The sequence below is a fragment of the Eleutherodactylus coqui genome, chromosome 9, assembly GCF_035609145.1.
Source record: "Eleutherodactylus coqui strain aEleCoq1 chromosome 9, aEleCoq1.hap1, whole genome shotgun sequence".
In the NCBI taxonomy this organism is placed as follows: Eukaryota; Metazoa; Chordata; class Amphibia; order Anura; family Eleutherodactylidae; genus Eleutherodactylus; species Eleutherodactylus coqui.
In genome coordinates, this window is record NC_089845.1 from 95,671,639 (window position 1) to 95,697,040 (window position 25,402).

At 42.3% G+C, this 25,402-nt stretch overlaps 1 protein-coding gene across 1 annotated transcript in view; it reads right to left on the bottom strand.

The window, feature by feature from the left end:
- The window catches only part of ANGPT1 (angiopoietin 1), a 323,094-nt gene that overhangs the window by 102,259 nt on the left and 195,433 nt on the right, over window positions 1-25,402 (bottom strand). The window contains exons 4-5 of the mRNA XM_066578083.1: window positions 23,176-23,408; window positions 518-645 (exon numbers count right to left, since the gene is read on the bottom strand). Of these exons, the coding sequence (XP_066434180.1) occupies window positions 518-645; window positions 23,176-23,408 (361 nt within the window). The remainder of the gene's footprint in view (window positions 1-517; window positions 646-23,175; window positions 23,409-25,402) is intronic.

Below are 25,402 nucleotides of genomic sequence, written 5' to 3' on the forward strand. Positions count from 1 at the left end.
TGGAACAAAAGCAATCACATCTACAGAACCTCCTGCAATGCTGGAAAGATCTCTTTTGGCCCTGGATATTAAAAAGGTGGAAAGGAGAAAACTGGTAGAACTTCAAAAGTTCAAAGCAAAGTCAAAGTTGAATTTGTGAAGTTAGTTTATCTGAACTTTTACCTTGGTACTTTTGGTATCCAGTTACATTATCCCCCCTAGTGAGGTCTGACTTTATAGCCTCTGTCAGGGAGGTATACAGGAGCAGCTACCGGAGGGATCAATGTGACAAGCTTGTTTTACTATCATTTACAACTCAGTAGTTTTGCTGCATAAAAAGCCCTGTAAATAATCTGCTCCAGACCCCTCTTACAAGTAGCCCCATATACAAAGTACGTCAGCAGGAAAATACCACCAAACATGGCAGATTGGAAAGCACTATATACCTGTACAGAAGAAGGATCATTTTACAAGCAGTCCCGGTGAGGTGTTTGGAACAGGAACCAGTTGTATAAAGTAGTTCAAAAAATGCCTTTACCTTTTTGGGTTCAGATACGTTGTTAATATATATGGTGTATACACCAGTTTTGTTGAACCCTGCGTGATAGAGATCGGCACAGTCTCGGAAGGGTTTTTCCTCTTCTCTCTTTGAACTCTTTATGGTAACTGCAAAAGCAGAATAAGGAAAACAATTGTAGATCCAAAGGAAGCAAATACATAAGAAGCAAAAGGTTTAACTGAATATTATAATCATATTATCATATTTAAATCCAACTTTTGGCGCTAAGAGAGCCCAAGATGCATCCATCTCATATCTATCTCATATCTATCTATCTATCTATCTATCTATCTATCTATCTATCTATCTATCTATCTATCTATCTATCTATCTATCTCATATCTATCTAGCTAGCTAGCTATCTCATATCTATCTAATCTATCTATCTATCTATCTCATATCTTTCTATCTAGCTCATATCTATCTAGCTTATATCTATCTATCATGTATATAGTCATAATTCATATATGTACATTAGAGATGAGCGAGTATACTCGCTAAAGGCAATTGCTCAAGCGAGCATTGCCTTTAGCGAGTATCTCCCCGCTCGAGACTGAAGATTTGGGTGCCGGCGCAGGGGAGCAATGAGTAGCGGCAGTCAGCAGGAGGGAGCTGGAGGGAGCGGGGGGGGGGGGGGGGAGAGGGAGAGAGAGATCTCCCCTCCGTTCCGCCCCGCTCTCCCCCGCAGCTCCCTGCCCGCTACCGGCACCCGAACCTTCCGTCTCGAGCGGGAGGGATACTCGATAAAGGCAATGCTCGCTCGAGCAATTGCCTTTATCGAGTATACTCGCTCATCTCTAATGTACATACATGATTATGTATATTAGAACAAAATGTGATGTCCATGTATTCTAATTACAAGTGAACAAGGTTAATCTAGTTTAATAGGGTATTTTCCACACCTCAACGTTCCGCAGATGGCAGCATCGGTCTTGAGTCAGCCAATCTTATTTGTAACAAATATCCATTTTTGGACTTCCTATATAATTGGAAATAATGCTGGGAACTTCTCATGAGAAGAGTTTTTGATGCGACTTCTGACAGCATTGCTTAACTTGTCTTATTTAAAGAGCGACAGATTTATTAAATGTTGAACAATGTTGATAAATTTGTGCATCTCATGAATATGTTTAGAGATATGGAATCACGTCGTATATCATACAACCACTGGAGTGAGATTGTGACAAATGTAGCAACTTTTTAGAAAGTTGCGATTCCTAAATCGGTCTAAAAACTTCCCTTCACCGAAACACTGTCTTCTTTTTCAAAACACTCTGAGAGACGTAATATCTATTCTTTTTGGTTCAAATCAATAGTACATTTTTCTACATTTCTTTGCATAAAAAAATCATTCAGCTTATGCAATTTCTTGTGCAACCCCAATAACATATGTGCCCTGTTAATCATATATTGCAAATGCTATAAATGTGGATGAAACTTCCAGTTGATACTGATGATAATGAACCAAAACACAAAATTCTTCATTTGCAATTTCCTCCATCTCTGTTTCAAGGAAGGTGACTTTGTAAAAGTTTACACACCCTGTTTTGTCCATTATCGCGCTTACATGACTTAAGTGCTCAGCAAACTTTGCAGGTGTCTGAGTAAATAAGTGCAGCATCTATCATTGTGTCTACAATGAACTATCAAACAGAAATCTAATAGCCAGATGGGACTAGCGGTTTATTTTAGCTAATGGACCACACTGACCATTCATGCTCTGCAAACCTCATTAAGACCGAGGACTGAGAATGCGCCGAACGCTGACCACAGACTGGAACATGAAACGACCCAGGTTCTGCTTCATTTCAACTTAAGTGGACATTGAAGAATACCTTCAAGGAAGGATGTTGTAAACCGTATAAAAATATGGAGAAATCCGAAAACCCCCATCTACTCATCAATACAAGAGTGCAGTTATACTGCTGCCAGGAAATAACACGAGAGCTGTAGAAAAAGGAAGACTTCAGTTTCTGCACATTACTCAGCCAGACGTCCGATACCAGAGAACGTCTTAGTTGCTTCCTTCAAGCTACTTGAGAATCATACAAGTGATGTAGATGTCTTCTGGGAGTCTCTCAGCATCTTATGCTGCCGTGCGTAATTGGCTAACAGGCGGACCATAGGGCAAGGACAAGCGGTACGGTGAGGATGTGGTCAAAACCAAACCTGCACGTAGTTGACTGCATGCGTTTTTGTCACCAAGTTGCTGAGAGGGCAAAAGGTTTTTTAACCGTGTGTTTAACCCTTAAAGGACACGGCTCTTCTTTTTTCTTGGTTTTTCCTCCGCAAATTATAAATCTTTTACTAATCCATCAGGGCTCAGTCACACGGGCGGCAATCCGCGCGTATTACCACGCGGAAAAATGCCCGCACCGCGAGCGGATGAAAATCTGTATGACCTGTTTCATTGCCAGCCATATGTTCTTTCTCTGGCAGGTGCAGATTTTCGTCTGTACCTGCTGTGCGGGTGTTTTTCCATGCGGATATATGCGCGGACCTACGCTTGTGTGACTGAGCCCTCAATGTAGCTGTCTGAGGGCTTGTTTTTGCAGGAGAAGTTGTAATTCTCAATGGTACTATTTAATGCATCATAAAATGTACCCAAAAAAATGTTAAAAATTGGAGTGAAATGGGAAAAAAGTGCAATTCCACCATGTTTTTTTTTTTTTGCGGTGCTGCTTTTAAAAAGTAAAATATCTTTGGAAAAAAAGAAATGATTTTCTGCCACCATCCTCTGACAGCTATAACTATTTTTATTTTTCCATTGCCATAGTTGTGCGAAGGCTTGTTGTGGGACAACCTATAGGTAACATTTTGGAGTACATATGAGTTTTTGATAGCATTTTATTACATTTTTTCTTGGAGATTGGGGTGACCAAAAAAGCGCACTCCTTGTTTTGTTTTTTTACATGATGATGTTCACCATGCGGGTAAAAAATGTGTTTGGTAGTTTGAACTTTTATGGACACGGTGATACCAAATGCTTTGGGTTTTTTTTAGATTTTTTTTATTATAAGAATGGGAATTTTATTTTTACATTTATTACCTTTAGTTTTTTAAAAATAATTAATAAAACTTTTTAAAACTGACATTTGCATTTTTTTTGGCCCCACGGGGGCCATGAACTTATGATGGTTTGATCGCTCCTGCAGTATGATGTAATACCAGAGTATTACTTTATACTATGATCTGACAGGCAATCTATCAAGTCATGCCAAAAAGACGCTCTTAAGCAGATTTTTACTCCATATTGGGTCTGCGTTTTGCAGATCATAATACAGAGCTAGATGAAAATCTATGTAAGTATTTGCATGGCTGATACTTGTCTGTTTTTGCCTCCGTATTTGCATTCATTGGTATTATTTTCTATTGGGCAAATACAGATACGTATATTTACCAAGTAGAGAACAAAACCAATGCCAACAAATATGGAGGCAAATGCAGATCAAATAATGTTGAAACACTGAGGACATACAGTTACCATGTCATCTATAACACACTTGTATTACGGATCCATATTATGGATGTTTTACAATACACCCGTGAAACAGACCCATAGACTTTGTCCATGTTGCACCAACTTTTTGGTCCAATGTATCTAATAGTAAAACAGAAGCAATTCTGCATCTAATATTAACTAAAAAAATTCTATTTCCATTTGCTTCAATGCAAACCTACAGGGGGTAGAAAAAATATGGAAACACCATACAAATTGCATGGGATTTTAACCATTAGCACTGAGCTGCCCTTTTGACCCCTGCCTGGCTGAGAGCTTTCCTGCTACATTTGTTTTTACTTCACCTCTTGCCCTGCTCTGGGTGGTTTAGAGAGCAGCTGAGTAGCTCAAACCCCTGACCAATGTTGCTTGGGCACATGTTCACTTCTGACTGGAAGCATCTGTGTCATATTACCTCCACATAAATTACATGGGATTATAAATCATATTTCAATAAGACATTTAAAGATTGATTTTAAGGCATGCATTTCATACAGTGTTTCCATATTTTTGTGTTTCCATATTTTTGGCCACTCCCTGTATATGAGATATATACACGTTTTTCCCATTAGCCAGGACAACTGCTGTGCATATGTCTTGTTAGAGCATTTGTGCTTCATTACTTGTTGGGGATCCTCTGCTATAAGCCAGAGGACGCAGTTAATTACAAGCTGCAGCTTCTGCTTAGATTAGCCTGAGGTACTGTACAATATTCATGTACATATCTGTCCTCCTTTAACTTTTCTCCTGGCTTGACATATAGTATCAGAGGATAAGTATAGCAAGATGACATAGGCTTCCATGTTAAAAAGTGTATACCTTGTACCAGGGGAGTAGCTAAAGGTTGCAAAGGTTTATCTTGGAGCCCCCCAACCTCTCTTAACCCTTTAACACAGAGGCTTAACCTGAAGCTCCTGGGCCTCAATGCAAAACCTGTAACACGGCCCCCAACTATAATGCTTTATTCATAGTAATATGCTCCCTATATGATGAAGAGAGGCCTTATGGGCCCCCTAAGGCTGCCTGTCCACAGGCGTTGCGGTATCCCGCAGCGGATCTCCGCCGAGGGAGCTGCCGGCCAGGAGCAGGAGCCGGCAGACAGATCTCCACTGTCAGCCTATCTGACAGATAGGCTGACCACAGAGAATCACGGCAAATCACAGCGTGCTGCGATTTGCCGGCCGTGAACGGAGAATCACAATGATTCTCCGCTCGTGGACATTGCAGCTGCGCTCTCCATAGAAACGCTATGGAGAGCTTTCACTACGTTCCCCGCAGATTATCGCTGCGGGGAACGCAATTCAAACCTGCCCATAGACAGACAGCCTAAGGCTCCTGGGCCTGGGCACAACCACATCCTCTATAGTTACGCCAGTGCCTTGCACAGAAGCCTATGCAGCATACCATCCATCAGCCCTTCATCGCTGGTAGACTCCCTTGTTAAGGAAGTATTTTTTTTAACGGGATGGTGCAATAATTTATCTGTTTTGCATCCTAAGAAATTGGAGCCCTTAATGAAATTTAAGCAAAAGTAATGGGCACATCTGTATCACATGGTTGGCTGTTCATCAGAATAGCCGCCATGTGGTGCTACAGTACTTTTCTTCTGCTGCAGGGGAATTTAGTAATCGATTGATGATTTTACAGAAGGTTTTTGAGGCTAGGGGCTGCAGCACCTTAGGGATTAAAGGGGTTGTGTATAGTAAGACAAACCATTTGAGTAGTCATTTGCATAATGTGACATGAACTAGTACTACTGTAGGAGCTCAATGAATAGTACAGTAATTCAAAAGAAATTGTGCAAGTATAAAGCTAATTTATCCATACACGAACTGACATACAAGAGCCAGAATGACACGAAAAGATAAATAAACTCTTCAAGTTTTTATTGCACTTTACAGATATCTAATGTGGGCGCTGTTGGTGACACTAGACAACTTAAAGCAGCACATTACCAGAATACACCAGGATGCATCTATTCAAAACGGAACTACTGATTTAGTATCTGTTGTGTCACCAACGGCGCCCACATCAAACATCTGTAAGGTGCAATAAAAACTTGAAGAGTTCTTCCATCTTTTCATATCATTCTGGCTGTTGTATGTCACTTCATGTATGAAGAAATCCGTTTTACTTTTGCACCATTCTTTCTGAGTCACCCTGTATTAAACCTATATATGAAATGCCTCATGATACTCTGAACTGCACTTGAGGAAAGGGGTAATTTTGCACAACATTCAGATTCTGTAAAAAGTTGGATCACGACTCCCAAGCCCCTTTGACACAGTTATGCTTGCAAATTAGTAGTTGTCACTGTTCATCTGTCAGTGCATAACATCACTATGATTGGATACTAACTAAATTATTTCACAACAGGATTTTGAGGTCATGAAAACTTTTTTCTGTCTGAAGGTCATAACATAACAATATGTACTTCTGAGAGAAACCTGGATTGTCTTCTCTAGACCCCACAAAATTCTACCCATCTCTGTGTCCTGTCAGCATAACACATTTACTATAAGTAAAGCCTCGGGGTGATGTACTTCCTGCCTTGATTTACAGATTTTACCCCTTTGGTAATTGAAATATTTTTTCTGACGGTGACTTATTCCTCTGGTGGCACTAGGATTCTGCACCAGCACTAATAGTAATAAATCATCTTGCAAACAAGGTCATTTATTCTGGAAGGATACTGCTCATTGCAGAAAAATCCAAACAGACAAGGGGGAGACAAGTCAGGACACTTAACCAAGAAATGCGTTAGGAAAAAGCAAAAAAAAATCACATTTTTAATTTGAAAGCCATTTTCCAAGTCCTGATACTATCAATCTATTGTATGCAGTGCCAGCCTTAGGTTATATGACACTGTGTGGTATTTTTTTGGTGCCTCTGTCATAAGAAAAAAATATACATATTGTATTGCTAGGCAGTCTGACTATATTGTGCTTGTGCTGAAAGCAGCAAGATAGCACTATAACCCACACTAAAACAACTCATTGAATAAGTACTGTACCAAGCTCATAACATAAATACTGCACAAACTAACCTCAGCACATAGTTACAATACCAGAACAAAGCTCTTCACATAAATACAGCTCCAGAACCAAGCTCATAACATAAAAACAGCAACAGAACTAAGCAGTTGTATTTCAGGTGTGCCTGTATGAGAAATCTGGTATAGAATAGAAGTCCATCTGAAAATAAAAATATCAAGACTCTTTGCTTTTGGGATTTTCACTTTTACCTTTGTATTGTTATATGAAGCACAATAGAATCAATGGAGACCAAGATATTGTGGCTAAATATTTTGCCACTTTTACCCCATGAGAGGACTCGCGAATCCCCAAGTAGATGGTGGCTCTGGCGTTACAACAAAGCACAGAAGTCATATCCACGTGAAGCTGAGTGTAGAACTGATCACTACATGCTAAGGTTTAGCTCAGTTTTAGGTAATTGTGCAAAGGTGTTGTTCGTCCTTAGTTGTGTGACTTTTAAATGCAATTATTATAGTGTGATATGTAGTTAATCAGACTGATACTTGATCCTCGGACGCACCAAAGCAAATTTTCTGAGGGTCTACCCCCCATCTATACAAAATGTCCTTTTTTATCATTGCATACATAGGAAATATCAGTAGGGTCTTTATGAACCAAACCACAAGCAATAGACCCTAGAGGCAAGTGACTGGTGTTGTCTTCTGCTGGATCATTTGAGTACTCCAGTAGACTCTAGATATACTGTAACTCCAGAAGGAAGATCTATGAAATAGTTCCTGGTGGTCACAAGGATGCTAGTTTGACACTACATGGAAAACTGTAGATGAGGACAGATGGAAGAAACTGTAAATTGTCCTCACTGCTTGTAAAGGTCTCATCAAAGTAATGATGCAACCATGTCTTCAGTCAACTCTACATTGTTGATGTTTATTACAACAGGACTAAAGGAATAAATTTCTTTCTGGAGGAGAGCAGCATACAGAGTCTTATATAGGCCATGCAATGCTACCTGGGAATAAGGACATGCAAATGAGGGATGGAAAAATACTTTCACAGCACCATCTATTAAAAGTTGGGTTCCCTGTAAGTTAATGTCAAACTTTTCAGCAACCTTAGTGCTCTCCACATGGAGCAAATATATTCCACCAGACCCATGTAAAAGATCTCTTACTTAGACGACCAGTACCCTTCTCAGACAAGGGGTGAAAACCCTAAATCAGTCAGCCTGCAGATAGGTGTTTTTTCCTTCTGGACAAGACTGTGGTTTGGCTTAGATCCTTTTAGACAAATCGATTATCGGGCCTATATATTCCTCCAAACGCTTGTTCACTCGATAACAGGCTGCCTAAAAGGATTTATAATCAGCCGGCAAACAAGCAAATGCTCATTAGTTGGCTGATGATCAGTACATCTCTCCATGTGAGAGGGAGATGTACAGCCAACCCATGGGGACAAACAATTGTAATTATGATCATTCATATCCATAAGCCCATTTTTGGCCTTAATAACAAAAATTAAATGAGCACTGATTGACACTCTTTATATCAGGCTGAGAACTTAGCCCATGTTTGAGGACCATTAGTCATGTTGCAAAGCCTGTTGAAAGTTCTGACTTATAGGGAAGTCACCTTCCAATAGGTGGCTGTTATGTCCGAGCTGGATGCCAAACACCTATGAAACTATACCTTAAAGCGAGGCACTCGCTCTGATGAGGGCAACCGTACAACCTGGGATGACCTGGCTCTCCTTAATTGGACAAGAGGGATAAGGCTTACTACAATGAATAACAATAAATATTAAACAAGCATGCAAAGAAACTGATGAAATACTACTAAAAATGCAGTAGATAGGATATTTAACAGTGTTGTAACATCTAACACCAAACAGACTTATCTGACCGTGGATCCGGACAGGAGCATCAACTTGACCTCAAAAAGCCTTCAGACTGGAAGAACAACCGGTGTCCTTCATAAGGAGGAGCCAGAATAAATGTGTACAGACAGGTGCTGATTGGCCAGCTGGGACAGAGACCTCCCAGCTGAACACTAGCAGAGAAGTGCTCATGCTGAAATGACACTGAGCATGCACTGGCATGAAGATCATGTGGCTTGGGGCAGATGCCATGACATCACCCTGGTCCCAGTCTAACACAACCAGCTAGCCATGACAATGGCGCTGTGAATGTACGTTTCCATCGAGCAGACAAGTCTATGGAAATGCAGTATTTTAACCAGATTAACATGTTTCTTGTGGATGAACATTCCAGCCTTAGTTCAAAGTAAACTGTACGTGTCTTTAAAAGATGCCCCTATTCATACTGTACAAGCTCAGTAGTTGTAAATATACAAGGATACATTCTGCGCCTTCAGATGTTCAGCATCTGTTTTGTATTGCAGCATTTCTTATACATACGTCCTATCTTATTTGCTTCCTTGGAGAGGAATTTCACATTGATTTGTTTCATACATGGAAATGATGACCCGGTGTTAATGGATCGTCATAAACACACCAGCAGCACTTATGGTCAGAGTGTTACCTACCACATACCTACTGCCCAAAGGATCTGTCTAAAGCCTAGTGTAATGGAGTTTTTAGACTGTCTGCAAAAATTAGAGGTATTTCCCCAAGTTCCTGGGTGGTTTCATAAAGAAGTAGGAATAACAGGCTAAGCCTCCCAAATAATTTTGAAATTAGATTTTTCTTTTTTTGGTCAGAAACGAGATGTTATCATGTCAGAATTGAGCTGCATATAAAGAACAGATACATGTTTTTATGAGATTGCTACGTTCCCACTTGGTTTATAGGCTCTTCTTCCGCGCTGAGGCATCGGGGAAATGTAAAAAGATATTTTGTTCACATAAAATAGTTGTTGACTTCATAAAATACCTAACTTGTGGATCTACTAGGGATTAATGTACTGCAGGATTCTCATATGTTCCAGGTTTAGTGAACTACGTAATTGTGAGTAGCGCTTAACTGTTAGGGGGAGTTTTTAAATGACTTTACAGATGTAGCAGAGCTGGGTTTATCAGAGGTATTAGATGTGAATTTGTCAAGACTCATCCTGCTGTTTTTTTACATAGGACTTTAGGTAAACCTACTGACATACCTTAAAGTAAAACTTATCAAGTAATAGTGATAAGTCAGAAGTTTTGATTGATGGTGGTCTGGGTACTGAGACACCCACCAATTGTTAAAACAAATAGAAAGCAGCTCTCCTCTCAGAGCTCTGTCCATGCAGTTGTCAAAGTGAGTGGGGTATGGACTTCACTGACTTTCTATGAAGTCTATATACCGCTACTAGCAGTGACTAAAACAGATGACTGTGTACCGAGCTTTGGTGAGGACCTCTGCCCATTCGTTTTAGTGATCAGTGGGGGTCTCAGCTCATGGACCCCACTGATCAATACTTTGGACATATCACTATGACATGTCAGAAGTTTTTAAGGAGTTTAGTTACCTTTTAGAATAACATAAGTTTATGATATTTTTACCCCAATAAACTGATGCTACCCATATGTGGGGGATAGGATTAGAAAAGTAATTAGACTTTTTAAACTCATAGTACTCCCTGGACCCCAAAATTGGCTTTTTTGCTATTATGCAAATGAGGTATGAACTGTTGAATTGGCAGTTCATATACTAAAGCTGGTTCGGGCTCTCTCCCACTCTTTTAAACCAAACATTGTACCACTGGTGTAACTATAGGGAACCTAGGCCCAGGAGCCTTAGGGGACCCATAAGGCCTCTCTTTTCCATATACAGAGCCCAGTACTAGGAATAAAGTATTATAGTTGGGGGCCCTTTTACAGGTTTTGCATTGGGGCCCAGAAGCTTCAAGTTATGCCTCTACCTTGGACGCTGGAAGATGTCTGAGCAATATGTCCCTAGAGCTCCAGTGAAGATGCTTATGCATGCTGCTTGCTTCCTAGTTTTGACACTCTTCCAATATACCCAGCTACCCTGACCTCAACCCGTTTACTATGTCTTGCCTGAATGCCACCTGCCCTGACCTCCTGCCTGCTATATTATATTGCACAAACTCTGCCTGTCCTGACCTTGGCCTCTTATCTGACTTCATCCTCTCCTGATCCCTTGGTACCACACTCCAGCATCTCTAAGACCTGCTGGGTCAGCTGTCACTGTACTGAGACTAATATCTAGGAATGTACCTGAAGCAAAGACTAGATCATTCTAAAAAAGAGTTAGGAGGTGAATACCAGGAACCTCTTGGGAGTTGCCCTCAGGAGTAGTCATAAGTCAAACCAGTCAATAACACAGTGAGTCCATGCTGGCTGCATAACAGATTGAGATTTCCAGTTCAAGGGAGCTGGAGATGTCAATCGCTAGGCAGGTTTTGGACTAGTCTCAGCATGTGTATGTAGAGGAGTCTGTGCCAGGTGACTCCACTATCCCAGATTTGCTGAATCGGGTGGGATTAATCACTCCTTGATCAGGCTTACCTCTGCTGGCTGGTGCAGGTGTTTTGTCCTTGACAGGTAATGCTACCTCGTAAAATCAGGCCTGGGTTCAGGCCACACTGAGTCCATTTGAGGCCTGGCTAGGAAGAAGATTCTACTGCAAGGGGTGCACTGGAGTCTCCATGGAAATGTTTTATACACAAGTCATGAAGCCTTGTAGAAAAGCAGTACACAGTTTTATTGTCACCAACCAGAAGAGTTCCTAGCAAAACAGAACATAAACTTGCTGCACCCAGTTACAAGGAGTAAGTTCGTAGGAGCTGGACCAGAGACGCTAATAGTGGTAGTAATCATTTACACAAGATAGTTCGTCTATTGCAGTGTTTCCCAAACTCCAGTTCTCACGGACTACAGCAGGTCACGCTTTTAGGATATTTTATAGAGAGAACACATGTGGCAATGTCAGAGGCGAAGACAATAACTACATCACCTGTGCAATAGTGAGGAAATCCTGTAAACCTGACTTGTTGGGGGTCCGTGAGGACTGGAGTTGGGAAACACTGGTCTATCGGTTTATCAGTCTCAACCAGTTGCAAAAACAGTCCTTTTTCCCCTCTCTTGGTGGAAAACCGATCCATAGGACCAATTGCACAATCACTGCACAGCGTTGTTCGAAACTCTGACTTGCCACTCCTGTCTCACTCAATTCCTGTTCCTTCATGCCCAAAAACCTCACTGCTCTGATCCTGCCCCCTCTTAAGGACACAGTCCTGTATACATATTCTTTGGTAACAATCACAGTATCAAAAAATATAAACTCCTGCCCCATTACATGTATCGCCCTTCGGATTGTATCATCATTCATCCTGTCCCCCAGCTATGGTTATCATAGGTTTATGGGGAAAATGCCCTTACAGATGTCCTTAAAAGTCAATTTTCACCCAAATAGGTCCTAATTTCTGTGCAGATTTATTGCTAACATCTCTTTATACTGAATGGAGTTTTTTTAATTCAAAGCTCCAAATCCTGAATTTTATGATTCAACTTTTCATCTGTGCAGAGAATTTGGAGCTTCATATCAGAAAGACAAGAGCTCTAGCCCATCTACAAATCGGTATAGAAAATGGAACCTTCAAACTACTTACTGTAGTATTAAACGGTGAAGATTCTCATAGCTCACAGAAGTTTGCATAGTAAACAAAAACTGCAGACAACAGTAAACTCTACTTTCTGGAATCTGTACCGTTATGGGACTAAAGCCAAGTGCATACGGTTGGATTTGCATTGCGGAATACGGAGTGGGCATCCACCTCCGGATTCCACAGCAAATACCTGCTGGTGCATCCACAGCTCAGAAGAAAAAAATTTGGATAGGTATGCAGGGGTTACCAGCCGAGCACAGATCGGATTCCGCTGTGGGATCCCGCATGCGGAATCCGACCCAGCCGTGTGCATTCGGCCTTAAACAGTATAATCTCATTTGGTGGTTCTAACAACATTATTGACAACACACCCCCTCATGAGAATCTAATATAAAATGTGGATGTTTAGAGCAGATATGAGTCAATATTGCCTGGTGGGAAAATAGAAGCATTTCAGTAGCAAAGGAGCAGATAATTGTAGGCTGTGACCAAAGCTGCAGGGCTCTTAAAAAGCTATTAAGTGAGTTTGGTCACACAGACGCGTATGTAGACGTAAGGGACATTGTTCTATGAAGTGATGTATTCCTTGGTAAACAGATCTGGCAACCAGGAAAAAGGTCTGCTCAATACATTTTTTGTTTGTTTGTTTTCTGTTTTTGTTATTTTTTTAAATTAAAAGAGCAAAAAATCAAATTCCTGATCATTTGGCTTGGTAATCACTTTTCCTGTGTCTTTCACACTGTTTGATAAAAAACATTGTTTCATTCATAAGTATTAGGTGACATGATGGCACACCTGTGGGCTGCATAGCGATGCTTTTATGTACAGCCGTGGTGTAGATGCATGGCATTAGCACCAACGTCTTCTGTCATTTTCATTCATGTGTATGTTTCACGCTGTTCCGACTTGATTCTGTGATCCACAATGGGAGACTATTTGTCAACATGGGCTTATTGTCATACATGACAGGTCAGGGTTTCACTAACGGTGACATTCTTAGTATTGTTTCACTAGTAAGCTCTAGTTTCAAGGCTATTCTATGATATTTTTGTACTAAACTAAGAGGACCCGATGTGATTGGCAACCGCAAAGATTCTTCCAGCACTCCAAAAAATCAAAAACTTAAATCTTTATTCCAACTTGTTTAAAAACATCATGTGGAGACAGATAATAAAAATATAGAAAAAAGCATTGACGCGTTTCAAGCCGCACATGCTCTTACTCATAATGGAGCGGTTTTTCCATTCCCTGTACTATGCTACTGGGATAAGAAGATCAAGTTAGTTGTGGGTGAGTGGTTTCATGTTTATTTTGACTCCCAACATGATAACCATAGGGAAACCCCTGAAAAAAATGTCATCTGCCAAGGATTCCCTAAATAAACTTAATAAAGGGGTGGATAAAACATTCCTTACTATATATTGCGACTATATTTCTATCCGGCTTTTCCTTTGTGAGCATATCTGGGCAGTTTTTCGGCCCTACAGAAAAATACCAAAAACATCCTTTCTAGTGATGAGCAAACTTTTAAAAAGTTTTTTTGACCAGTTGGACGATTCTTTGCAAAAACTTTGGTTCGCTTTGAATCAGTTCATGACAACACCTAAAATAGTAATTAAAATAATTAAAATAGTAATAATAGCCCTGTGTTACACTTTTAGAGTGTTATACAGGGCTTATATGGCTGATAGACAATGTTATAAACCAACTTTATGGCTCCTAGCAGTGTCCTGACTCCTCTAGGACTGGTTGTTTAGTCACAATGCATTGACTTATAGGGTGGATATTTGCTTATCTTACAACCCTACAACAACTATGTAGGTTATTATGGGGCCCACTCTAGTCACCTTTCTATTTGAAAATGGCATTTCTAAATTACCAACCCATTTAAATGATGTTATATTGGATTCACACGGGCATATATCAGACACGTTTTTACACCTGGCTGATATACGCTGCCCCTCTGAGGCATTGGTGTACAATGCATTAGTGCTCATAGGCGTATTTCTGTGGCGCAAAAGCGCTCGGCTGGCCAAGATAGTGCATTTTGGACGGCCGCTTTTACGCCGCCGCCGGCTGCATAGACTGAAATAGGAGCCTACGACAGCTCCTCCATCCTGCCTCTCCCCTTGCCTACGGCCATGTAAATAAGCCCTAAAAGGCTGGATTCACACAGGCATCGTCGTTTTTATGTTCGTCCGCCGGCAACGTAGAAATGCCTGAACGGGCGCAAAAATCTAAGCCTTTGCTCCAGTCCGCCCCCTCTAATTTCTGGCTGCCGGCAAGGGACAGAGAGGAGAAGGCAAGGGGGTGAGAGTTTAGCAGTCACTCTGCTAAACTCCCACCCCCCTTCTCCGGCAGCTGTCATAGGCTCCCATAGGAGTCTATGCAGCCACCGCCGGCGTAAAAGTGCCCAGCCAAAATGCGCTATCTTGGCCATCCGGGCACTTTTACACCGCAGAAATACGCCCATGTGCACTGATGCATTGTAAACCAATGCATCAGAGGGGCAGCGTATATCCACCAGGCGTGAAAACCCAGCCAATATATACCCCTGTGAATCCAGCCTAAGCCATAACTTGATCTTCTCTTGATCCTCTTTCTCGCTTCTGCTAATATTTATGACTGCTTTGGGTAAAAGTTGTTGGGCGCAGATCGGCCATTCCAGATAAAGAGATAGTGTGTACTTAAAAGTATTTTGTGGTCGGCACAAAAAAATAATACAAAACATTCACTTGAGTCCAGCGAGTGAAATGTGTTATGTCTGCTTAGCCTTATTTCAGAGCTTAATATAAACAGTAAATCACTGTCTGGTCATTACACTGTGTCCATAATAAGATCTCGCCAGAAGAAGTGCAGAGACATCCACACTTGGACTGCAACCAAAATTGTTATGTTATTTGCATTTCATTTTCTCTTCGTCCTTGCTAAATTTGTGAGAAGTCATCAACTATCTGACTCGGACCATACTGAGGGGCCTCTTTCTTTGTATCGTTTAAAGGGGCCTTTCACCTAAATTCTTCTTTCCTCTTACTCTGCATTTAAATGTGAGCTATTGTTGCCTGTTTTCACTCAATCAGTCAGATCACCGTTGTGACCAGTAAAGATATTACCAAAAGTATGACTAAAAGTATCAGCCTCCATGATTGCTATCTAAGGGCTTATTCACAGGAGCATATATTGGCTGCTGTTTTCACGGCCGGCCGATATACGCTACCATCTGAGATGTCTATCCCCTCCCTCTCCCCCTCCCCTTGCGGTCTCTCTGCCATTCTCCTCCACCTCTGGTTGTTTGCAATGGGAGAGGGTGGGGTGGGGGTGGAGCTAAGCTCCACCCCATCCTGCCTCCACCTATTGCTGGCTGCAGACAGGGGGCTTAGACAGTTCAGATGGTAGCATATATCGGACGGCCATGAAAACGGCGGCCGATATACGCTCCTGTGAATAAGCCCTATGGTTGCTTTTAAACACACTGAAATATTCCGCAATAACTGCAGAATATTCTACTGTCAAAGTCCGCACAAAAATCCACATGTCTTTGTATGGATTGTGATGCAGAACTCACATCTATCTATCATATATATATATATATATATATATATCCATTTATTTGTCTTATATCTATCTAGTACATTTAATCCCTTAGCACCCCAGAATATACATGTACGTCACGGGGGTGCAGGGTTTGCATAGAGCAGGATCATGAGCTGAGCTCACTCCATACATGGCTGGTGTAAGCTCTCTTTGACAGCTGACACCCTACTGCTACAGCTGTGATCAAGGTTCACGCTGGCGGATCACAGCTGTTGACCCTTTGAATGCTACTGTCAATACTGAAAGTGGCTCTTAAATGCCCCCTTCACATCCTGAACTCTCTCTCCCCCTCGCTCAATGAAACCGTGATGCACCATCCAGGCAATATGACAGCCAAGGGTCTTCTGAAGGCCTGAAAAAAGAAAAAGTGAGCTCACCCAATCCTGCAGTTCATGATTGCAACCAATTTCCAATGCTGGAGAGGGCACATGGATGATGCAATGGACATTTGGAAATATATAATTGTATCAATTATATATCTTCTGAAAGCTCCCAGGGCTCGCTTGTAATTCTACCTATTAAGTAGAGCCTGTCTTAATGGAATGCCTGCAGAAATACTATATACTGCAATACTGAAGTATCAAATGATTGCAAGTTCAAATTCCCTATAGAGACTAAAAAAGGTAAAAATAAACAAAAAAAATAGATTATTGTGAAAAATAAAGAATATTAAAATTTAAATAATCCTTTTCGTGTATTTATAATAAAAAAAATCAAAGCACCCCCCCCCCCCAAGCATATTTGGTATAGCCACATCCATAAATTTCCAATTTATCAAAATATCACATTATTTTTTTTTGACTGTCATGAGAAAAGAAAAACAGAATTGCACTATTTTAGTCACCCAGTCTGCAAGAAAAAAGTGTACTAAAATGTAATCAAAAAGTCATAGGTGCTCCAGAATGGTTTCAATGGCAACCATAGGTCATCCTGCAAGAGACACACCCTCAGGGCTTATTCACATGGGCGTATATCGGACGGGTTTCACGTCCGACCGATATACTCTGCCCCTCCGATGCATTGGTTTACAATGCATCAGTGCACAGGCGCGTACCTCCGTAGCATAAAAGCGCCCGGCTGGGCACTTCCACGTCGGCGGCGACAGCTGCATTGACTCCTACAGAAGGAAAAGGGAAGTGGGAGGGAGTTAAGCAGTGTGACTGCTAAACTCTGTCTCCCTTCTCTTCTCCTCTCTGCTCTTGCCGCTGTTTACAATGGGAGGGGCGGGATGGGGGTGGAGCTAAGTCACACCCACATCCCACCCCTCCCATTGTAAGCAGTGGCCAGGAGCGGAGAGGGGCGGGAGCACAGCACACTAGCTCCCTCTCCATCCCGCCTCCTCCCCTTGCAGAAAGCTGCCGAGGGGGAGGGGAGGGGAAGACAGCCCAACAGTTTATATGCCGCTCTGCGCATAACACGGTAGCGTATATCAGCTGGCTGTTTTCACAGCTGGCCAATATACGCTCGTGTGAATAAGCCCTCGCCCATTGATCGAAAGATATAAAAGTTATGACAGACAGAAACTTATATTTTTTAAAGATTTTATTTTTTAGAAGTAGTACAGCACAAAAAATAAATGAATGTGGTATTGTGCTAATCGTTCTGACCCACAGGATAAAGTCATCTTGTCATTTTTGCCACAGCGTGTACATCATAAAAAACAATAACTCCCAAATAGGACAAAACTGTTGTGGTTTTTTTTTTCCATTTCACTCCACGTTGAAATTTTAAAAAGTTTTTTTCAGTACATTAATTAGTACCATTAAAAAATGTAACTCATCCCGCAAGAAACGAGCCTTCAGACAGCTACATCGATGGAAAAATAGAATAGTTTTGATCTGTTGAACGTGGGGAAAAGAAACCAAAAAGGGGGGGAAATAAATGGCCGCGTTCTTAAGGGGTTAAATGCAATGCCATACATTTTAGTAAAACAGTAACGTACATAGACAGCAATAGATGTTGGACTGCATGCCATGAATGTTCATGCGAAACATGAACATTTTGTCTCTGACCTCGCCGTTCTTTCCTTCTGTACAGTAGAGAAGCTTGAGATGCCTGTTTATACAAATTGCTCCCATAGACAATCGCAGGCATTGTTGTTGACCAGCAGCCTATAACGGTTATAGAACTAATGCCCTATAAACGTTTGTGGGGTGTTTCATCATGTTTGATTGAATGAATCTATCACTGTGACAGCACAAAATGAGCAATTTGCTTTTATCAAATGCAATGTAAAACACATGGTAATACTTTCCTAAGCTAGTTGGATGGGTTCCTAGAACAAAAGATGTTGAGGAACGGGCTACTTGCGTCTGCTGAGTTATTATTTTGTGGGTGGTGACCCAGAGATATTATTTTTACTGGGCTATACGGCATATCTTATTTAAAATTCTATATTTCTTGAGATAAGGGAGTATATGAATTTATGCAATTGACCTAAGGTTAGTCCAAATAAATCATACGGCTCAAGCCTGTTTTCTCAAATGTAACGTGCGCCATTCTTTTAGATGTATTACTCATGCTAAGATATAGTGGATGTAAAATAAATGTACTATATGAAGATGTAGGTCAAATAGGGAGGAAATGCATCATAGATAGCTGAGGCCTAGGGTTAATGATCTCTCAGATATTAAAAAGTTGAAAAAAAAAACGTGTTCACTTTGGCCGACCCCTTTTTGTTAGAAATGTCCCCTGTCCGTGAGCATGGACATGATCACAGCATATCCTGCTTCTGAGACCTCCAGGAAGCAACCTTAGGCTTTATTTACACGAACATATATTGGCCTCCGTTTTCACGGCCGGACGCTATACACTGCCATGTGATTGATTGGATTCCAATTGATTAGATCAGACAGGCAATTTTCCGCCGCGTAAAAGCGCCCGGCCGTCCAAGATAGAGCATATGAGCGCATTTCACCCAGGCGCTTTTACGCCAGCCAGAAAAGATAGTTTAGGAACTTTCTTTCCCGGCCGGAATATGGTCGCTGCCATAGACTTCTATGAGAGTCTATGACAGCTGCCGGAGAAGGGAGATAGGAGGGAGTTTAGCAGTGTATCTACCAAACTCCCACCCCCTTCCTTCCGCCCCTTGCCGGCTGTTTGCAATTGGAGGTTGTGGGATGGGGTGGGAGCTAGTTGCTAAGCTCTCACCCCACCACCTTCCATTGCTGGCAGCTAACAAGGGGCATAGAGAGGCTGGAGCTAAGCACACTAGCTCCTGCCCCATCCCTTCCCCTTCCCTTGCCGAAAGCCAGCAAGGGGGCAAAAAGGGGGAGGCAGTTTAGCAGAGCTAAACTGTCTCCCCCTGCCCAACTGCAATCCGGGCTCGACGTATATGTGCCGAACTCAGGCCGTCTGGATGGGCGTACAAACTGCAGATTTGTGCGCCTGTTCATCCGTTCTTCGGCTGCGCTGTGGCCGCGACACGGACGGACAAAAAATGCTATGCTCATGTGAAAGAGCCCTTAGTCTGTGAAAGTGTTCAGTTCCCTTACAGCACTCCCATAGGTTAAAATTTAGCATTACACAGTGTCACGCTTGATGACTGCGACTGCTACTTCCTTCTACAATCAATAAATAAGGCCCCTGTCCTCTTAATTTTGTCAGTTGGGGCAAATACAGCATCCTCCTACACAGGTCCTCTGTCTCTGCTGTCTGTAGGTCGCAACTGCATGTACTGTCTGTTTTTCTTTTAAAGGGCCGTTGCGAAAATCATGCTTTTCCATCTCTGGTCAATCCCATAAAAGTCTTGGACTATTTAAGACCCCTTCTCACTCTAGAGAGTTCAAAAAGATTTTGTCCATCCGTGTAACATTGCTGTTAAGGGAAGGAAATCTGTTCAACAAATGTGGGTCTCCAATCAGAATTTGCAATGGCTACTCCAGCTAGAAACACCTAAGGATTTCAGGTCTTCACCCTTTAACTCCTCCAAGCAGGATGTGTTCTTTAGCAGCTAAGAAACCCTGTTAGAAATACCTGTTGGATTTCCTGTAAAGGGAACCCTGTGTGAAAGTTCATTATTTAATTGATTTGGTTCTACTGTGAAATTTCTTTATTGCACCCCCTGCGAGGGGAGGTTTCTAGCTGATCTGCATGTAATAATTTGCTTATATATTTCTCAATAAAGGCCACCTGCAGACGGCCGGGTCAGATCCCCTGGGAGAATTCTTGCAGCGGGACCAGACCCGAGCTCCTGCAGGGACCAGCGCGGCACTCACCTCTCCCGCGGCTCCAGTTCTTTGATGTGCTGGCTGCCAGCCAGCCGGCATATGTGCAGAGCGGAGCCGGCGGCCGGGGAGTGACATTTCCGTAAGCCCTGCACAGAAATAGAGCATGCCATGATTTGTTTTCCGCGCGTGATTTCGCGCAGACAAATCGCGTCCGTCTGCCTAGGATTGCATTTTCTAATGCAATCCTATGGCAGTGGCCACGGGCGGAAATTTTGTGGGAAATCTTGCTGTGGAATTTCTGCCCATGTGCTGGGGGCCAAAATCAGTTGAAATTAAAATTTAAATGATACACACATTGGGGTAAATACATTGAATACAAAAGTTCCCTAAAACTGTCAATGGCATCAGGGATGATGCTGAACATGTAGTCTGGTTTGCAAAGGAGTGCTATTGTCTTAAGCATTTCTTGGGTTGACCTTTGCCTATTCTACTTAGCTTTCCCAACTTCTCCACTCCTGACCTCTCTTGTTATTTGACCATGCTTACACTGTATACTGCCTGCCTTGACCCTCAGTTTGATTTATCATTCCGCAAGAATTCCACCTGCCCTGACCTAAACTCTGTTTTATGACCATGTCTTTATCTACTTATCTGGTACCGCGTTACAGTTACCCTAACCAGTTTGCATCAGTTGCCACAATAACTACATGATTTCTGGGGCTCCCTGCAGTGAAGACGATATCCTGATTGGTGGAGTTAACTGGTGAATACCAGGAGATCCCAGGATTAGCCTTAAACCAAATCAGATTTGTGGCACAGCGGGTCGCATATGTTATCTTCCCATAGGTCTTTAATTAAGTCAGTGGATTGTCGATGTAAAGCATGGACATTCTGGGCATTTAGTCTTTCTCACATTAGTCGTGTCCTGTCTTCACAGCCAAGTTAGCAGAGGGAAGAGAAGAGACAAACAAACTTCACAGAAATCGTACTTTTCATACTGGATACTGATAGTTTCACCTTTTCATCACAACGTTAAAAGAATTCAGTGATTGAGATGGCTGAGAACATGTAATCTACGATTTCCTCTTATGCCTTAGTAAAGCACAAGGAAAAGCTAAATATAAGCAGCTATTATTTCCTGTGACTCAACTTCAGCTTCAAAGCGTACAACAGTGTAATTGACTTATTTATCTGCTCCAACATGAAGGGTCAGACCGGAAATTATATTTATGTAGTGTAAAGTGAACCACAGAGCCTTGTATATCATTGTGTTTGTAGAATCTGCTAAATTAGTCACATTTTATGCACGATAAAAGCAATAAATGAATAGGGAGGTAAGTAATAGTTATCCTAGTGATAGGCAGCTAAGTATGGATAATGGACGTTATAGTTACAGTTAGATATGTCCAATTACAAGACACGTCCAATGTTCCACAAAGTAATTCTTATACTTTTTCAGAGCCAGGAGTGGAAAACACAGAGCAGAAGTTGAGCTGCCATCATCAACACCATCTTCACTAACACTGACATCTACCCCATATTCCAGCCTGTCCCAGGTCAACAGCCAGCCCTCCATCCCCCAGCTATGGGAACATTAAAAAAAATACCACCCCAATCATCCACGAGCACAGAGTCTAAATGCAAGCATTGAACAGCTGTTTACCAATGGAAATGCTGTCCTTCAGGATAGAGACGCCTTTCGCATCATAATGTTCCATGCTAACACACAGTTCCTTTGGCTGCACTGAGGGTCTTCTGGAGGGCAGGTTAGTGAACCAGATTTTTTCTCCCATTGACTTTAGTAGGAGTTGAAATCGACCATCCTGATTCACGATGATTTTCATTACCAACACAAACTCATTATTCCACTATTCGTTCAGCACTGGTGGTAATGCCCTACCTTGTGTCTTTGTACGGTTGCACGTCACCACTGCCAGAATGGCAATTTAAAGGCACGTTACACAAGAAAATTATAACACAACATTTACAGCTTTTATATTTAACTCTAAAAAAAGCAAAATCTGCCAATTTCATTGGATACAATTTAATGTGTATAACAGCCTCCCAATTCTTCCTGATGGTAGATGCTGGGAAAGAGAAGGATTGGGTAGTAGGATTTAAATCACATCAACCTTTTGTTCCTGGGAGATAAGCCACTGCCGAACATCTCACCCACAATACACAGAAAACACGTAGCTCAGTCAAGCATGCATGTGTGTGTGGAGGACAGGTGAGATAGCTGTTGGCCACACAACTGCTTGGCTGACAGCCAACTAGTACCCTTCTCTGAACTGCCAAGGGGCAAGAACCCTGAATCAGCGTTTGCAGATAATTCCTCTTCATTCTGGAGGAATCTCTGATTTGGCTGCTATAAGAGAATTACTTTCTTTTTGGAGAAGAACTAATCTGCATACTTTTTTTTCCCATGAAGCAGTGCATAAAAAGAAGTCTTCATACACCAGCTTAGTCTCTTCAGTGAGAAGCAGTTTCCCTTGATCTAGGTAGACTAAGAGCACACTTGTCACCATTTACTTCAAGGTTGAGGGGTAAAACCTGCAATAGTTGCACATTTTTAGCCATGGAAATGCTTGTTATTGGAGACCCATTCTGCAGTCATAACTATGCTTTTCTTGGCCCGTAGTTTGCTGCCCTAGCCCTATGTCTAAATATCCTGGACAAGACATTGTGATTTGCTGTCACTTGCCTGGTCACCCAGCAATTGGGGCATATGTCCAACCAGCTCTTCCTAGTTGCCCTCCTGGATCTATGTCTAGATCATCTCCTGCTGCAGGACCTAAAGCCAAAATGTTACTGACCTCCTTCTTTTGAACAGAGTTTGACCAGGTTGTGCACGGTGTCCATCAGCTCGTTCTGCTGCTTCTGTAGCATGCTGTTATTAGTGGTGGCTTTCGTCAGCTGCTTCTCCAGCTCTTGGATGATGTAATTCTGCCTGGACACCAGACCTTGTAATGTTTCCTTCTCTGTCTTCAATGTATCCAGTTCAACCTTATGTCTGACCTCCATTTCCAAAATCTTGTGTTCCAACAAACTGTTACAAAAGAATAATCAAAATGTTATAATGTATAGTAAAAAAGCCTGCAGAGCAGAAGAACCATTTAAGGGGTTGTCCAAGACTAGAAAACATGGCTACTTTCTTATAGAAACAGCACAACTGTCCATGGGTTGTGCAAAGTATTGCAGCTAAACACCAATCACCTCAGTGGAGCTGAGCTGCAATACCAGACATAACCTAGGAATAGGTGTGGTGCTGTTTCTTGAAGACAGAGGCAATGTTTTTCTAATCTTGGACAACCCCTTTAAGCACTGTAATCAATATGGATCTGGGGCTGTTTGTTTTATACTGACAACCTAGTACCTAACAAGGACTATGACAGCTGCCCAATAATAATGCCTGTTAGGATATAAAAGTGGGCTTACTGCTGGGAGCGATTATTGGCAAGAAAATAAAAGGGGTTGTCTGGGACTTTTGGAAGTTTTACTATTGATGACCTGTACTCAGGATAGACCATCAATTGTTTCTTGCTGGTGGTCCGCCACTTAGAATCCTGGCTGATCAGCTGAGCCCGGCCATTTCTGTCAGTATAGATAGTAATGGAAGCAGATGTCACCATTGCAGTGGCCTGGTTTGTTACTGCTAGCACAGCTTCCATTAAATTCAATGGCAGCTGTGTCTGCAGTACCAAACCTGGCTGCTGTAATACTGATAGCGCTATGTGGTATCAGCTCTTTGGTGGTGTTCCCGAGTGGCAGCCCCCCGCCAATCAACTACTGATTACCTATTCTGAGGATAGGTCATCAATTGTAAAGCTCCCAAAAATCCCAGGCAGCTCCTTGAAAGTATTAAGCATTTTTATGCATCACCTTTGCAGAGAAATCAAAGTACCGTATTATAAGGTGCAAGCACTTTCAAATTACCCATAATTCCAATTGTAAATTATCCATAATTTCTGTAATAAAAAGAGAGATTTCCCACCGAGTGGATATGTGGATCATCTTGTGAAGCGTGGTACATCGTCCTGTTACTTTCTAGTGTAAAGTGGCCTGGCACTATGATCAAAGAGACGTCTAGGACAAGAGGAAAATGGACCCTAGAGACTTAAGACTTCTGGTTCTCTGATCTAGGTCACCGGTTACTAACTCCCTCGTCTCAACGTCATCTCATGCCGGCCGCATCTGTATATAATATATATTTTACAGGAGAATAACCCTTTCAGCAGGAATGAAATGCAATCTTTCATTTACATTTTTATTCCTATGATTCGTTGTCGTAGGGGCCCCAGTACACTGCTTTGCCCGGGGGCCCATAATGCTGTTAAGACGGCACTGGGCTGCACCAGAACACTAGTTTTTTCACCATATTCTTTCCTGGCTAATAGAGGGGGCCAGAAACTAAGGCTTCCCTCTACAATTAGCATAAACTTTATTAAAGGAGTGGTCCAGGTAGCCAAGATATGTGTTACCATGCAGGGCGGCGCAGGGTCCCGCGGTCAGTGCGCGCCACCCCGGCGTCGGCTCTGGCGTCCTGGAGCCCTGACGTCAGGGCTCTCCCGGCGACGTGGAGCGGCTGGTGTGCGGCGGCATGGGCGTGTACGCCTGTAGGGCGCCGCCCGCACTTCTCCACCTCTCTTGTGCAATAGTGGGGAAGCTGGCTCCTCCCACTCTCCGCCCTGGGGCGGAGTCTTTTGTTTATAAGGCTGGCAGTGACCTGAGCTCACTGCCAGTTATTGGTTCTGCTTGCATCTAGTTAGCCTGTTTCAGTCAGTGCTAGTTGCTAGTCAGTCTCCTTCTAGTTTGCCTGTCAGCTTTCATCTCCAGCCTTGCTTTGCCTTGTGAGTTCTGTTGGTCTTTTCCATCTGCCTCTCTGTCGGCACTCTGTCCCCCCATCAGTTAGTTTCTTCTTGTCAGTTGCCAGGTCCCAAGCCAGCGCAGGGACCGCTGTCCAGTTGTCCGCCTGGGGTTAGCCAGGGTCGAAGCAAGTAGGCAGGGACAGTGGGGTGCGGGAAGTTCAGGGCACCACACCTG